Genomic DNA, 17,246 nt, shown 5'->3' on the forward strand with positions numbered 1-17,246 from the left:
CATGGCAGCAACCTGACATCGGGGTGAATGTGAGGCATAATTGTAAAGCACTTTGAGCGTCTGATGCAGATGGAAAAGCGCTATATAAATGCAGTCCATTTACCATTTCTAGGCAGCATTTTGAGACTGATTCATGCACTTGGACTACTGTAGCTAACTTTATGTGGGAGTCGGCCAGTCACTGCTTTCACTTTGCAGCTGGTTCAGAATGCTGCTGCGTGACTTTTGACAGGAACTCAAGAGAGCATATGACCCCATTTCTTGGCCTCACTTCATTGGTTACCTGTATATTTTAGGGTTCATTTTAAAATTCTCGTGGTTAAGTCTCTTCATAGTTTGGCCTCGTCATACCTCTGTGGGCCCAACGCTAACCCTCACCTTTATGTATCTCCTCAGTTTCTCAGGTCGACTGGCCAGCTGCTCCTGGATGTACCGAGATGTAAAAGGAAGCTCAGAGGGAACACAAGCTTTTCTGTTGCTGTGCTTAAATTGTGGAATAGTTTACCTTTGGGTGTTAGAGAGGCACCTTCATTGGCTACTTTTAGGGGTCATCTTACAACTGTTTTTTTTCTTTGGCTTTTGACTTAGTTTTTAGATTTTATAGTTTTTATATTTATTAGTTTGTTTAAATATATGGCTGAATGTTTTAAATGTATGTTTTAGGGTACAGTGCTTTGGGTCAGCTGTAGTTGTAGTAAAGTGCTTTAGTTAAATAATTCTATCTGTGTGTATTGAGAAGGAACGTGAGTATAATTATCCAAAGATTTTTTTCCTTTTCTAGTTCAGAAGACCTTAATGTGGCGACCTGCTGTCATATCCTGAGTGTCGTGGGAGATATTGCTGCACATCTGAATGAGGACACTAAAGACCGGGTAGTTGGTGAGTATTGCATTTGGTAAAATGTGGAATTTGTGGAAATTGCACTAGGTGAAAGAAAGGGCGAACAACCGTACATCATCCACGCAGGAGTCCTGCCGGGAAAGCAGCGATATGCACGTCTCAGCTTGTTAACATACTCTATGTAAGAAATGGAACGCAGTGTAACCGCAAAGCAGGTTTAACATGTAGAGCAGGACACACACTGTAACCACAGGTGGTGATATGACTTGGTGAATTATGTCTGAACAGTACATTGCATGTTCTGCATGCGCCACAAATTCAAGGGAATACTTTGGGATTAACGTCTGTGTTTCTAGATGATCTGATGTCATGGATGAAGACTTTCACGTTGTCTCTGGAGGTGATCAGTGCTGCTGTGGAGACTCTGTTTCGGCTGGGCCACACTGAAGACATCAGACAGACCCAGGTCAGAGTCAGGAACACACACTCTGAAGCTTCAGTTGGCTGGAGCCCAGAACCAGGACTCCCACCCACCTCAGAGTTAGAAGTTAGAAAGGCAGATGAGCTGTAGCATTTCTGCCCACAGAGCTCTGCGTCCTCTCATCTGATTCATCCTCTGACAGTGACCTTATAGTGTACCGGCCAAATCCCAAAAGTAGTTGGGTACTCCTCCCCACCGTAGAACAAAGTACAACCACTTTGTTCTTGAAGATAAATGTGTGTAATGATGGAAATGGATGGTTGTGTGATTTGAATTTGGTGGCAAGGGTATTCTACAAGCGGATTCCTGTGATGACCCCCCCCCGCCCCAGCCGACAGAGGCGATTTAGTGCCCTTTTCTCATTTTTATTTTTTACTCACATGTAGTGGTGGGCACAGCTAACTGAACAAGGTATCTTTTATGACGCTAATCCGATAAACAGATAAAAAAAATTATCGGAAGCTACAGATAACCGATAACTTTTAGTATTGACTGGAGGCGCACGCGGCGCGGCCACATTAGATTACACTAACGGCTTAATACTTTGAATCTCAGCACTGCAGGCTCTGCTGCTGAGTAAAGGTTAAGTCACACACAAAAACGAACGCCCAAAAAATAAATGAAACCCCAAACACTGTCATTATCTTCATTAAAAGCAGTAAATCACAGTATTAGAAGTCAGTTTGTTAAACCGTTGATGGAGCTATGGCTCATATTACGTTCACAAAACAAATGCACAAAAATACACTTTTCAGCTGCTTACATACTGTTTTTGTCCACAGTGTAACTTCTTTCGCCTTGTTCTCCACTGAGTGTTGCAACAGCAGCAGTCTTACCAGTGCTTGTGTGCTTTGACCTGTGAACTGGAAGTTTTTTTTTTTGTTTGTTTTTTAAGTGAGCACTGACACTGGCGTTGCTAAGCAGTTGCTCAGTAAGACCTCGGGCTGTCCGGATGACAAGCAAGTTCCAACATAGTGAATTTAGCTCAATTTTTCCCTCTAAAACCCTGAAAAACAGACCTAGAAAGCTGAAATTTTAATATGTTGTACTCACGGAGCTTTTCAAAAAGGTGCAGCATACCAAGATCAGATGATGATCAACATGCACATAAATTAATTACATGAACAAGCGACTCTGGTAAAGTTACAAAAATGTTCACAGATTTGAAGTTCACGGCTTATAGAAAAATAAACAGCATGAGTTTCTAACCTCAGGAAGTAATGAGCGACAACCTTATTTTTATCCATATGAGCCGTCCTCGGAGCTGGAAAAATAACATTAATCTGAACAAGCAGGCGGACGCGTAGGGACCTTCTACAAAGTGCAAAAATGAAAGGAGACACCAGAAAAATAATGAATACATTCAGGTGTAGTGACACTGCACACATCAGTGGTCTCCTGCTGGTTATACTACAGCACTCAGAAAATGTGCAAAAATTGAATTTTAGTGATTTTGGTTTTTTTAATCATTAAAATAAGTAATAAAATGAGCAATAAGTCATAAATTCACTAAAAATATAACCAGCAGGAGACTATTGATGTGTTCAGTGAATTTGGTGACACCACACCTGAATTTATTGATTATTTTTCTGGTGTCTCCTTTCATTTTTGCACTTGTTTGTTTTTCTACTATGTTTGTCTTATGAGCCGTGAACATCTCTCTAACTTCTCCATCTTTCTAACGCCTCCAAAGGAGGTTTCTGTCCTCCCCAAGTTTGATACCTATGTTACCTACCGTTTGACAGGTGGACCGTCCCAGTCAAACTCCTCCCTGCTGCTGTCGCCAGAGCCGGTCGGGCTTGTCACCGGTCGCGAGCCCCCCCCCCCCCCCCCCCCCCCCGCTGACTGTAGTGAACTCCACCTCTCCCGTCCAAAGCAAACATAATACAAAAAAAGGTTTTTTTGGCGTGATAGGGTTTGTGATCAAGATTCCTTGCAGTAATTGATATGTAAACTGAAATCCAGAAACTGCTTACACTGAAAAAATATATATTATGAATGATATTCACTTTTTGTAAGACCTGCGTTCACATTTAGGGAGATATTTCAGTAATCACGTTTTCCAATTCACGGTTTGCAGATAAGTCAGAATTCATAGCTGATTCACGTTTTGGGTATTTAACAAAGTATCAAAAGAATAATAAATAGTATGAAATGCAGTACACATCATTATACATTTATTGCTGCTTCTCCATCTCCTCGAGGTGATGCTTCTTTCCCTTCACGAACACCAACCTCTCAAAATTGGCATCTGAGAGGGTGGCTCTCTTGGCCCTCAGAATGTCCTTGCCTATTGAAAATAGGTGCTCATCTGCAGCACTGGATGGGATGGCTGTGTTGTACTTGATGAACAGGTCCACCAGCATCTGCTCACCCAAGAAGGCAGCATCAATCAGGACGTCCTTCGAACTGGTCTCCAGCCAGGTCTCAACCAAGTTCTGTGCCTTGGACTACAGTGACCTGTGGCTCGTGCACTCCTGGGGCTGAGTGATGCTGCTGGAAAAAGTCATCTGCCCCTTCCTCTTCATTACTGGTGCTGCTGCTGCCCTCCACCACGGTCTCCCTCAGGGCTGTCTCCACGGCAGTCTCCAAGGCCTTCTTTACCCTGCTGACCTGGTTATGGTCATGTTTCTTCAGCCAGAACAGATGAAACTTGGTGTGGAGGGCAGCTGCCAGCTGGCACTCCTGGTCTTCTAGGAGGGGCCCAAACCTTTTTGTGATGCCTGCCAGTATTGTATCTACTAAAGGACTGCAGTATAGAAGGCCTTTGGACTTGGCCTCCTTCAGCTTCATAATGGTAGCTGCAATAGTTCGCAGAAGGCTCCCAAGATAGGCCTCATCCTCTCCCTGAATTTTGTCCAAGGCCCTGGCAACATTGGACATTACCTGGGCATACTCTTTCAGGAAGCTGCCCTCGGAATCAGTGAAACTCTGTAGTTTCAGCTGCGTCATCACCCGGTGGACAGCTCCCCTTTTATGATGCAGCAGGTCATTGAGGACAACAACTGAGTCATAGGTGGAGTTCCATCTGGTACTATTGGGGACTACCAACCTCCTCTACAACTCATCCAGAATAGTGTCTGCTGACACGGTGCTGTGGCACTGCTGGTTCCACAGCGCCTGTGCCTTGGACAAGCCTTCCTGTAGGCAGACTTAAATTGAGCACAGGCAAGCATCTTGTTTGCATCCATCCATCATGTGGACTAGAACGTTGTGGCCCAGGCCACTGGACTCCTCAAGGGCAGCCTCAACAGAGATGTATTCCACCTCATCCATGGTTCCAGCCTCGGGATCCCCATCCTCAATGTCCTCCATGTCCGAATCGGCAGCACGCTCAGGAATATCTGGCAAGAGTTCAGGTTCTGTGCCAAACTGAACAAATGCCTTCACAAAGTTGCTGCCATTGTCTGTTGCGGTCCTGGTCACCTTTTCCTGTAGGTGGAACTTGTCATGGGTGTCCACCATGGCTTCAGTGAGAACATCAAAGGTATGATGCCCTTTGAGCCGAGAGCAGGCCAGGACCGCATGCTGTCTGGTGTGGGTCTTGGAGTCCAGCCAGTGTGCAGTCATCCCCATGTAAGACCTGTTGTGGGCTGACCAACAGTCCGCAGTGGTCACCACCCAGGGGACATCCTTGAACAGTCTGTAATTAAAAATAAGAAATTTAGCATTAGAGAACATTACAACGAATAGCAATAATGTTAAAACAATCATACAAAATTATTTTGGGATTATTATTGTAGTACCTTTCCTCTGCAAATCAAGTATGCAAATCAACCTAAGTGTAAGGAAATTGCATTTCTAAATGAGGAAAATTTGGATAAAAAGGAAGATTAGGAAAACATGACAATATTAAAATATATATAATAAATTAATGCACAAAACTGATTTCTCAGTTGACCTAATTAACCGAATGGGCAGCCAAAGCTTATACACACTTAAACTACCCATTTTACCTCAGTAAATTTTACTGGCTATACTAAAATAATACCCAATGGAACAAAATGGAGCAAACTGACCCAGTGGCTGAAGTTTTATCTCTTGAAAACCAGATGGTGCATCTGCCTCGAATAATTAGACCGGCAACCGGCCCTGAATGGGGCCGGATACTGGCCACCATTTTGGAGTGAGCGTTCCCACTCCCAAACGACCAATAGGAGGGCAGCGCTCGTGCCACACCCCCAAACTTGCCCAAAGTGAGACTGACCAACACTGACTCAGTCTGCCTCATTTCGTAACATTTTAACCCCATTTTGTGATTTTCACTTTTCTGTCCCCATTTTGCATTTTACTCCTCACAACAGAAGCAAAAAGAGAGCAGAAGAACAAGCAAAACACAAACATTTGAAGATAATCAACTTAAATTTCTCATAACAAAAATAAGTCATAGTGCACATGTCGCTTTGTACAGAATTGCAGTGGATTTTGACATTTTGGATTTAACATGATTTATGTGTTTTCCAAATTAATTTAACATCAATAACTCCCAAGAAATTTAGTATTTTTTACAATTTCAATTTCATCATCATGTACTGTTAAGCAAGTTTCTACTTGAATTTTCAAATCTAAATACAAATACACTTTGTTTTGCCAAAAATACCTCATAAGATACTTTTCCAGCTGTTTCTGGCTGGCCAAGATCTTCCTCCCCAGGGTGCGGCGGGACATCAGCATTTTGCTGGGGTTCAAGGTCTTGACCAAACTGTCAAACGTGGGGGACTCCACAACATGCAGCGACAGCATGTTGCATACAAAGAGTTCCACAATCTTTGTGCCCACCACAGACTGGCAGATGCCCCCCCAATACTAGGCTGGGATAGCTAGCACTGTTTTTTTGTGGATGGCTGAGCCATTGAAGAAGACTGGCTGCTGCTAGCTGACAATGAACGCCTGTGTTTCCCATGTGAAGAGCCGGCCTTGATCCTTTCTTCAAATTGGATTGCATGGCCTGGGTGGTTCCTCTTCACATGGGACTTTAAATTGAACAGGCTGGTCGTGTGTCCCTTAATTGTCATCTCCTTTGGCTGACACAGGACACACTGGAAAAAAAGGACGTTAGCGTTCCTCTTGTCCATTGACTGGAAGACAAAGAAATCCTCCAGGTGAGGCTACGGGTTCTGGACCTCGTGGCAGGCCTGGCCCTCAGCCTGAGCTGTGTCAGCTACCTCCACACTCGATCCAGGCACCTCCTGGACGTCATCCTCAGGCCGTGGAACACAAAGAATGTTTTCTTCACTCATTTTACATAAACACAAAAAAAAAACAATAATGCTCGCTCGTTCATTAGCTCGCTCGCTACTAGTCACATCCAACATGCACGCTGCAGGACTAGTGACTGAGCACGCTGCACTCTGGCATTTAATGTTGACGTCATCGGCCAGCGACAGACAGTCAGAGCATGCACAGAGCACAGTGAAGTTTTTATTTTGTAATCTTGTTTCTGTCTGTCTGTCTCTATAAAAAAAACAAACAGTAAATTGCAGTAGTCACAGTTTATCTCTGTATAACGTCACCCGTGTTGCGTTCAGTGTGACTGGTAAAATCTATAACTGTCACGTCTGTTATTATGAATTTATGTGGAAATGATTGTTATACAAAAGCTTCAGATATCTGTCACTGACATAGATGATGACTGGAGCGCAGTTTTAAGCAGAAACGAGGCGATAATCTATGAATTGTTGCTGAAGCACTGAAATGACGCGTGTGCAGTGAAGGCGCAGTGAGCGTGCCCTCCCCTTTCTGAGCTCCTCCAACAGCGGCCTGACTGTTGCAGAGCGCCTGGAGCCAGGAACGATTGTAGCTCTTTACACACCTTTTTGACTGTTAAACCTTACTCACTTCACCACCGAAAAAAAAAAATGTTATTGGAAAATAATTGGTCCAATAATGGTTTTAAAACTAATCTGAAACGCTAATCCGCTAGCAAAAACATTAGCTTTGATAAGTATCTGTTATTGGATTAGCTGAACTGTGCCCACCACTGCGCACATGCAAGTCTTGGGTGAGTTAAAAATGATCCAGAAGTATGTATTATAGGTTTTTGACTAATTCATGCAATCCTGGCCTTCTCACAGTTCAATTTCATTGATTGTAAATGAAATAAAAGAGAAAATGTAACTTTTTCTTCAAAAAATCCCAATCCTTTTAAGCTTCTATTGTTAAATCACTGATGTGGGTGAAGCATAATGTAGGCCTACTCTGTACTACTGAAATAAAATTATTTATGTATCCAGAATTAAACAAGAATGAAGTCAGTACATGGCTCTGTTACGTGCCCAAGTTGAAAAAGGCCCATTCATGTTCCAGAGCGGTTTCTTCTACAGTGATGTCCGCTCAGGTGTTATTAATCAGTGTCACTGAGTTCATCACCAGAATCAACATTCTGTACAGTTGTGCCATTTGGACAGCCTGAGCAAGCACATGACTCTATGCAGGGTAGACCAGCTGCCAGACAGGGGCATTTCTGCACCACCTTGCAGCCTTTATCATTGCAGATGATAGATGGGTGATGTCTCTGACTTCAATTGGAGCACAGTCCTTTTCATGCCCCATTCTCTCCTCTGGTCCATCCGTGGCCTACAGGATCTGCCAAGTCTGGCTTAGCTACATGACTTTGGTGCCAGATTGTGGCCTGGTACAGTGCCCTGAGTACATGCTGCTTGAATGCACCTTCTGTTGGTGCCAGTAAGGCTGCTGCTTTGTGAGATGTTGAAGCCAGTGAATTTCCTTGGCCCATCAACTGTGCTGCAGTTCTTGCGCTGTTGACCGTACAGCAACAGCACAAGCCGTCGGGCAGTATTCAGGGCTACACTCTGAGGATGATGCACCAAACTCAGACAGCTGACGAACAAGTCAACATTGTCCACCACTTAGTGAACACTGTACGTTTGCCAATTTTGAAGAGAGCGCTGGTGATATCACATCCGGTTAGAGCACATGCTGCTGGTAGACATGCAACTACTCTGCTACTAAGCTCTCCAGCGATTGTGTGAACTGGGATTTATCTTTCTGGAGTGACAATCTTGCCAGAGTAGCCAGCATGTATGTAGACTTCATCAGCCAGAAGACCTCTGCCAAAGTAATATAGCAGAAGCACCAGGACATATGTGTCATCACAGCGCTCAATGCCAGGTCAGTGACATGTAGGATAATTCTTGTACCTGCTTCGTCTTGTGTTGTAAACAGATGTCGTACTACTGTCACCTCAGACTTCATGATAGACTTGACAGTCTCACCATTGGCAAATCCTCCGGCAAGTATGATGGCTTTGTTTTCTTTCAGATGAGCTGAAACACACACAAAAGCAGCAAGGGCAGCCTTGTTTGCTGATCCCTTCAGGAAGAGTTGGTAGTTTGGCACCTCGTGGACACAGTAATTTGATGACTGGGTGTGATGTCTCCAGTGCCCCGGCGTTGACGCTCCGTCTGCTTTATGGAGTCTTCTTTGTCACACATTTTCTCTTTTATTTCATTTACAGTAAATGAAATGGACATGTTAGAAGGCCAGGATTGCATGAATTAGTCATAAAAACCTACAACCCCTGGCAAAAATTATGGAATCACCGGCCTCGGAGGATGTTCTTTCAGTTGTTTAATTTTGTAGAAAAAAAGCAGATCACAGACATGACACAAAACTAAAGTCATTTCAAATGGCAACTTTCTGGCTTTAAGAAACACTATAAGAAATCAAGAAAAAAAGATTGTGGCAGTCAGTAACGGTTACTTTTTTTAGACCAAGCAGAGGAAAAAAATATGGAATCACTCAATTCTGAGGAAAAATTATGGAATCACCCTGTAAATTTTCATCCCCCAAATTAACACCTGCATCAAATCAGATCTGCTCATTGACATTGACCCTATGCCATGACATTGACCCTATGTGTCTTTTTGCAAGGAATGTTTTTGCAGTTTTTGCTCTATGGCAAGATGCATTATCATCTTGAAAAATGATTTCATCATCCCCAAACATCCTTTCAATTGATGGGATAAGAAAAGTGTCCAAAATGTCAACGTAAACTTGTGCATTTATTGATGATGTAATGACAGCCATCTCCCCAGTGCCTTTACCTGACATGCAGCCCCATATCATCAATGACTGTGGAAATTTACATGTTCTCTTCAGGCAGTCATCTTTATAAATCTCATTGGAACGGCACCAAACAAAAGTTCCAGCATCATCACCTTGCCCAATGCAGATTTGAGATTCATCACTGAATATGACTTTCATCCAGTCATCCACAGTCCACGATTGCTTTTCCTTAGCCCATTGTAACCTTGTTTTTTTCTGTTTAGGTGTTAATGATGGCTTTCGTTTAGCTTTTCTGTATGTAAATCCCATTTCCTTTAGGCGGTTTCTTACAGTTCGGTCACAGACGTTGACTCCAGTTTCCTCCCATTCGTTCCTCATTTGTTTTGTTGTACATTTTTCGATTTTTGAGACATATTGCTTTAAGTTTTCTGTCTTGATGCTTTGATGTCTTCCTTGGTCTACCAGTATGTTTGCCTTTAACAACCTTCCCATGTTGTTTGTATTTGGTCCAGAGTTTAGACACAGCAGACTGTGAACAACAAACATCTTTTGCAACATTGCATGATGATTTACTCTCTTTTAAGAGTTTGATAATTCTCTCCTTTGTTTCAATTGACATCTCTCGTGTTGGAGCCATGATTCATTGCAGTCCACTTGGTGCAAGGTGTGTTCACTCCTTTTTAGATGCAGACTAACGAGCAGATCTGATATGATGCAGGTGTTAGTTTTGGGGATGAAAATTTACAGGGTGATTCCATAATTTTTTCCTCAGAATTGAGTGATTCCATATTTTTTTCCTCTGCTTGGTCTAAAAAAGTAACCGTTACTGACTGCCACAATCTTTTTTCTTGATTTCTTATAGTGTTTCTTAAAGCCAGAAAGTTGCCATTTGAAATGACTTTAGTTTTGTGTCATGTCTGTGATCTGCTTTTTTTCTACAAAATTAAACAACTGAATGAACATCCTCCGAGGCCGGTGATTCCATAATTTTTGCCAGGGGTTGTATAATACATACTTAAGGATCATTTTAAACTCGCACAAGCCTTGCCAGTTTGTAAAAATAAAAATGAGAAAAGGGCGCTAAATCGCCTCTGTCGGCCGGGGGGTCAACACAGAAATCTGCTTGTAGAATACCCTTGCCACCAAATTCAAATCACACAACCATCCATTTCCATCATTACACATATATATATCTTCAAGAAAAAAGTGGTTATACTTTGTTCTACGGTGGGGAGGGGTTATTCCTTAAATAAGCCCTTTTTCAGGATTTCAGGATTATCAAAGCACAGTTAATGGTCCAGAAACACAGTGTGTGGCTTTGTCACACTCATTCACTCTGTGCAGATATGTCGTCTTCTCGCTACATGGAGAATAAGGCCGTCGTGAGCCATGAGGCCACGAACCAACAGGAAATGTTTTCCCAACTTTCTTTGTTTTTCCAGCACTGGGACATTTTTGGAGGTGTCTTACTAGCAGACCACTTGGTCATCAGGTTTATGCCCCGTTGATACAAACATGTTTTCCACACAACCACATTTTAGACAAACATTCCTAAAAATGTTACTGACTGAAAGTCAAGTTAGTCTGAATGGTGCACGTTGTTGTGTGCAGAAGTTGTTTGAATATTGCCAAGGAAGCCGACGGCTTTGCACAGGAACGATTGCAAACTTTATTACAGGAGCTTAAACAGCTGACAAGTCTTCTCTTCCAGTCCACCCTCCTTCTGTATCTGTCTGTGCTGCAGTCACAGCCTTTTATATTTGTACTTAGCGCTCCTGCAGGTAACCCTGGTTACTGCACCTTCAGAATGTTCCAGAATACCACAGTCTTCCCTTGTGGACTTTAACTGCACTCATTTCTTTTCTATTTACACAATTACATGTGCAGTTTCTTTTAATATACATTATTATTTACAACCCCAATTTCAGTGAAGTTGGGATGTTGTGTAAAATGTAAATAAAAACAGAATACAATGATTTTCAAATCCTCTGCAACCTATATTCAACTGAATACACCACAAAGACAAGATATTTAATGTTCAAACTGATAAACTTTTATTGTTTTTGTGCAAATATTTGCTCATTTTGAAATGGATGCCTGCAACACATTTAAAAAAAGCTGGGACAGTGGTATGTTTACCACTGTGTTACATCACCTTTCCTTCTAACAACACTCAATAAGCGTTTGGGAACTGAGGACACCCATGATTGGGTATAAAAGGAGTATCCACTAGTACCCACACTCTTTTACTATGAAGCCACGCTGTTGTAACATGTGCAGAATGTGTCTTGGCATTGTTTTGCTGAAATAAGCAGGGACATCCCTGAAAAAGACGTTGCTTGGATGGCAGCATGTGTTGCTCCAAAACCTGGATGTACCTTTCAGTATTGATGGTGCCATCACAGATGTGTAAGTTGTCCATGCCATGGGCACTAACACACCTCCATACCATCACAGATGCTGGCTTTTGAACTTTGCACTGGTAACAATCTGGATGGTCTTTTTTCCTCTTTTGTCCAGAGGACACAACGTCCATGATTTCCAACAACAATTTGTAATCTGGACTCATCAGACCACAGCACACTTTTCCACTTTGTGTCTGTCCATTTCAAATGAGCTCGGGCCCAGAGAAGGCGGCAGCATTTCTGGATGTTGTTGATGTTTGGCTTTCACTTTGCATGGTAGAGTTTTAACTTGCACTTGTAGATGTAGCGACGAACTGTGTTAACTGACAATGGTTTTCTGAAGTGTTCCTGAGCCCATGCGGTAAGATCCTTTACACAATGATGTTGGTTTTTAATGCAGTGCCGCCTGGGGAATCGAAGGTCACAGGCATTCAGTGTTGGTTTTCGGTCTTGCCGCTTATGTGCAGAAAGTTCTCCAGATTCTCTGAATCTTCTGATTATATTATGGACTGTAGATGATGGAATTCCTAACTTCCTTGCAATTGAATGTTGAGAAACATTGTTCTTAAACTGTTGGACTATTTTTTTCACACAGTTGTTCACAAAGTGGTGATCCTCACACCATCTTTGCTTGTGAACAGCTGAGCCTTTTGGGGATGCTCCTTTTATACCCAATCATGACACTCACCTGTTTCCAATTAACCTGTTCACCTGTGGAATGTTCCAAACAGGTGTTCTTTGAACATTCATCAACTTTCCCAGTCTTTTGTTGCCCCGTCCCAGCTTTTTTGAAACCTGTTGCAGGCATCCACTTCAAAATGAGCAAATATTTGCACAAAAACAATAAAGTTTATCAGTTTGAACATTAAATATCTTGTCTTTGTGGTGTATTCAATTGAATATAGGTTGAAGAGGATTTGCAAATCATTGTATTCTGTTTTTATTTACATTTTACACAACGTCCCAGCGTCATTGGAATTGGGGTTGTAGGATCAAATAAGCAGGTTGTGCTTTTTGTAGACGTTACGAGTTTTGTCAGCACGCCTAGTGAGATACTATCAAATTCTGTAAATCTAGGTAATGCCTCAGTCAGGGCACCCACCTCAATAGCAGGGTGTAGTGGCTGGGTTAAGGCATGCTGGGATGCTTTTTCTTGGGAACAGCTTTCTTTAAAACGGCGTTGGTTTTCAGGGGGTTTGTGACCACTGCTTTACGTTTTGTTTCACAACTTCGTGTGCCAGGCCCATTTCGTAAGCTCCCGTTAACGTTAAGTCTTTTGTGTGTGCACCATTTAACATTCGGTCCCGCAGCTCAGTGCTGTGAACACCACAGACAAATCTATCTCTTAATGCATCATCCAAAAATGTTTCAAATTTGCACATTGAAGACAGTTTTCTGAGATTCCAAAAATCACTGATAGATTCATCTTCTCTTTGCCTTTGGGTGTTAAACTTATTTCTTTCAGTGATAAAGTTAGTTTTTGGCACAAAATGGGTGCGTAGCAGCAAGCAGACTTTTTAAATCAGTCAACGTACATTCGGTTGGCTTTACTGGCAAACACAAGTTCATAAGCAAGATGTGGTTTTGTTTTCTAACGATTGTCAAAAACACTGCTTTCGACTTTTCATCACCATACTTAAGTCCATTTACCACGAAAAATTGTTCCAGCTGTTCCAGGTAGGCTTCAAATTCTTCTTCTCTTTTGTGAAAGTGGAAGTCTTGCCCAGCTCCGAACGTTGTGGCTACCATTTTGTCCGTGGTCGTCTCAACGGAGTTCAGGCTTCAGCTCAAAATTCACTTCCAAGACAGTATCCCATCCTTGTCGCCATTTTTCTGTTGTGTGCACTAGTTGTTTGATTATTGCAAAGGAAGCCGGCGACAGGAATGACTCCAAACTTTATTGTAGGAGCTTAAACAGCTGACAAGTCTTCTCTTCCAGACCATCCTACTTCTGTATCTGTCTGTGCTGCAGTCACGCCTTTTATGTTGGCATTTAGCGCCCGTGCAGGTAACCCTGGTTACTGCACCTTCAGAATTTTCCAGAATCTATACAAATCACATGCTGTTTAACCAGTGTGTATGTGTGTGTATGTATGTATGTATGTATGTATGTATGTATATACGAGGTCTGTCCGTAAAGTATAGGTCCTTTTTATTTTTTTCAAAAACTATATGGATTTCATTCATATGTTTTACGTCAGACATGCTTGAACCCTCGTGCGCATGCGTGAGTTTTTCCACGCCTGTCGGTGACGTCATTCGCCTGTGAGCACTCCTTGTGGGAGGAGTCGTCCAGCCCCTCGTCGGAATTCCTTTGTCTGAGAAGTTGCTGAGAGACTGGCGCTTTGTTTGATCAAAATTTTTTCTAAACCTGTGAGACACATCGAAGTGGACATGGTTCGAAAAATTAAGCTTGTCTTCAGTGAAAATTTTAACAGCTGATGAGAGATTTTGAGGTGATTCTGTCGCTTTAAGGACTTTTCACGGTGCGAGACGTCGTGCAGCGCTCTCAGGCGCCGTCGTCAGCCTGTTTCAAGCTGAAAACCTCCACATTTCAGGCTCTATTGATCCAGGACGTCGTGAGAGAACAGAGATGTTTCAGAAGAAGTCGGTTTCAGCATTTTATCCGGATATTCCACTGTTAAAGGAGATTTTTTTAATGAAAGACGTGCGGGCGGATTGCAGCGTCGGCTCGCAGCCGCCGCGATGCTCCGCCACAGGAAAAACACCTCTGTTGGAAGCCTTGAGGACAAGTTGGAACATCTCCAGCTGATAAACAATTTCTCATATACTCATTCCACTGAAAGCCATCAAAAGCCAACTGGATTTTAACAAATGGTTATCAACACGGAGGTGTTTTTCCTGTGCCGCCGCGTCGGGACGCAGCCGTCCACACGTCTTTCATTAAAAAAAATCTCCTTTAACAGTGGAATATCCGGATAAAATGCTGAAACCGACTTCTTCTGAAACTTCTCTGTTCTCTCACGATGTCCTGGATCAATAGAGCCTGAAATGTGGAGGTTTTAAGCTTGAAACAGGCTGATGACGCTGCCTGAGAGCGCTGTGCGACGTCTCGCACCGTGAAAAGTCCTTAAAGCGACAGAATCACCTCAAAATCTCTCATCAGCTGTTAAAATTTTCACTGAAAACCAGCTTAATTTTTCTAACCATGTCCACTTCGATGTGTCTCACAGGTTTAGAAAAAATTTTGATCAAACAAAGCGCCAGTCTCTCAGCAACTTCTCAGACAAAGGAATTCCGACGAGGGGCTGGACGACTCCTCCCACAAGGAGTGCTCACAGGCGAATGACGTCACCGACAAGCATGGAAAAACTCACACATGCGCACGAGGGTTCAAGCATGTCTGACGTAAAAACATATGAATGAAATCCATATAGTTTTGAAAAAAATAAAAAGGACCTATACTTTACGGACAGACCTCGTATGTATGTATATATATATGTATATATACACACACTGAGGAGGACTCTGTATAGGTTTGTAGGATTTTATGTCAACATTTTCCACTTTTGACACTTTTTCTGGTCGTCCATCCAGATATCTGCTGGTTGTTTACAGAGAAAACATTCAGCCGAGTATCTGTTTCTGCATCTCACAGTCTGCCATACAGTAATATTACAGAATAGTCAAACTAATTCAGTTTTTATTTTACAACAATTAAATGTTAATCATTTGCATTTTACTCATTTGCACAAATTCGTTTTGAGAAAAAATGAAACCCTCTTGTGTAATTAAACAACTCTTTGCAGGGAGCCCTTGTATGTATGTTGGTGCACAGAAGTCTTTAAGAATGTGACAGAATCAAATCAGTGATCAGAGATGTTTGTCAGTAAATAAAATCATAGAAGTAGACAGGCTGGATCGCCAACTCGAGACCTCGTTCCATTGAGTTCTGTTTGTGAGCTTGCGACCCCGACATTTCAGCCACTTAACTGCAAAAGTTGGGGTAATTCACTTCAGGTCATCTGCCAGGAAAAACACCAAATGCACTTTTAAAGCACAGTTTCTGCGTGTTTTCTTGCATTTTCTGCTGTGGTTTCAGCGAGTTATCCCCTCAAAGTATTTTCAAAGTGTAGCTTGAATGAAGTTCTTGCTGATTTTACATTGTATTCAGGACAAAACTTGCTAGTATTATTGATAAGAGCATGCAGACTGTCAGCAACTGTGGTGGAAAATCACGGTCAATAATAATTAATTATTCATAAAACATCAGGGTTCTCCCCAGACAGTGCCGTTGCATCAAGCTCCTGCCTGCGTAGCTAGTGATACAATCAGAAATTAATGCTTTATTTTACAGTTTAAAGTCTTCATGTTTCCAAAGTTTGCTCAATTAAGCTGCAAAGACGGCATGAGAGTGACGAGTCTCCATTTTCCTCAGAGATTTCTGTGAGGGAAACAGAGAGAAGAGGAGGGGCTCCCTCTCCATTTCCCTCCTAGAGAGTAGGAGGGAGGAGGAGCTAATCAGTGTGAATGGTGGGTTTATTCGCTACACGCTGTGAAAAAGCAGCAAAGCAATTTTAATAAATGATAAGCTTCACCAAACAGCATTAGTGAAACAGTAAAGTGAAAAACTGATTCAGAAAGTTTTTCATCCAGGGTTTCATCTTTAAAAGAACAGATTTACTTCTTTACTTCTTCAAGTTATTTCTTAAAGAAGTTTTTTTTCCATTTTCTTGTTAATGTTGTTTATGCACCAATGACACCAGATCAAATTACTTGTATGTGAGAACTTATGTAGCAATAAATTTGATTCTGATTTTGATTTGACAATTTCAATTTCAATTTATTTTCATTAATATAGCACCAAATTACAACAGAGTTGTCTCAAGGCGCTTCACACAGTAAGGTCTAACCTTACCAACCCCCAGAGTAACAGTGGTAAGGAAAAACTCCCTCTGAGGAAGAAATCTCAAGCAGACCAGACTCAAAGGGGTGACCCTCTGCTTGGGCCATGATACAGACATAAATTACAGAACAAATCACAAACAATTCACAAAATAAATATGCAGGAAATGCTTTTGGTGCACAGGACAGGAGGGTTTCCAGCACAAATGCAACTCCCATCTCTGGATGGAGCTGCAACTTAAAAAGAGAGAGAAAAAAAACTGAACCAGGCATCAGAAAGACAAGAAATACTAAGGTGATCGCCAGCCACTAGCCCTAAGCTTCACTAAAAGACAGTATTTAGGTAAAGTTGAGGCTGCGGCACGCTCCATTTACTAATAAAATTAAGAGTAAAAAGCGTAAAACAAAACTATACCGGTATGCTAGCCATACGAAAGGGAAAATTAGTGCGTCTTAAGTCTGGACTTAAGTCTCCACAGAATCTGACTGTTTTATTGATGCAGGGATATCATTCCACAGAACAGGGGCACGATAAGAGAAAGCTCTGTGACCCGCAGACTTCTTATTCACCCTAGGGACACAGAGTAGTCCTGCACCCTGAGAACGCAAAGCCCAGGCGGGTATGT

The 17,246-nt window shown here is 42.2% G+C and overlaps 1 protein-coding gene across 1 annotated transcript in view; it reads left to right on the plus strand.

Annotated features, from left to right (window-relative positions):
- Nucleotides 1-17,246, plus strand: part of LOC117505838 (condensin-2 complex subunit D3-like) — a 236,142-nt gene that overhangs the window by 148,541 nt on the left and 70,355 nt on the right. The window contains 2 exon segments of the mRNA XM_034165369.1: nt 782-879; nt 1,197-1,306. Coding sequence (XP_034021260.1) covers nt 782-879; nt 1,197-1,306 — 208 coding nt within the window.

The sequence above is a fragment of the Thalassophryne amazonica genome, unplaced genomic scaffold (assembly GCF_902500255.1).
Source record: "Thalassophryne amazonica unplaced genomic scaffold, fThaAma1.1, whole genome shotgun sequence".
NCBI lineage: Eukaryota > Metazoa > Chordata > Actinopteri > Batrachoidiformes > Batrachoididae > Thalassophryne > Thalassophryne amazonica.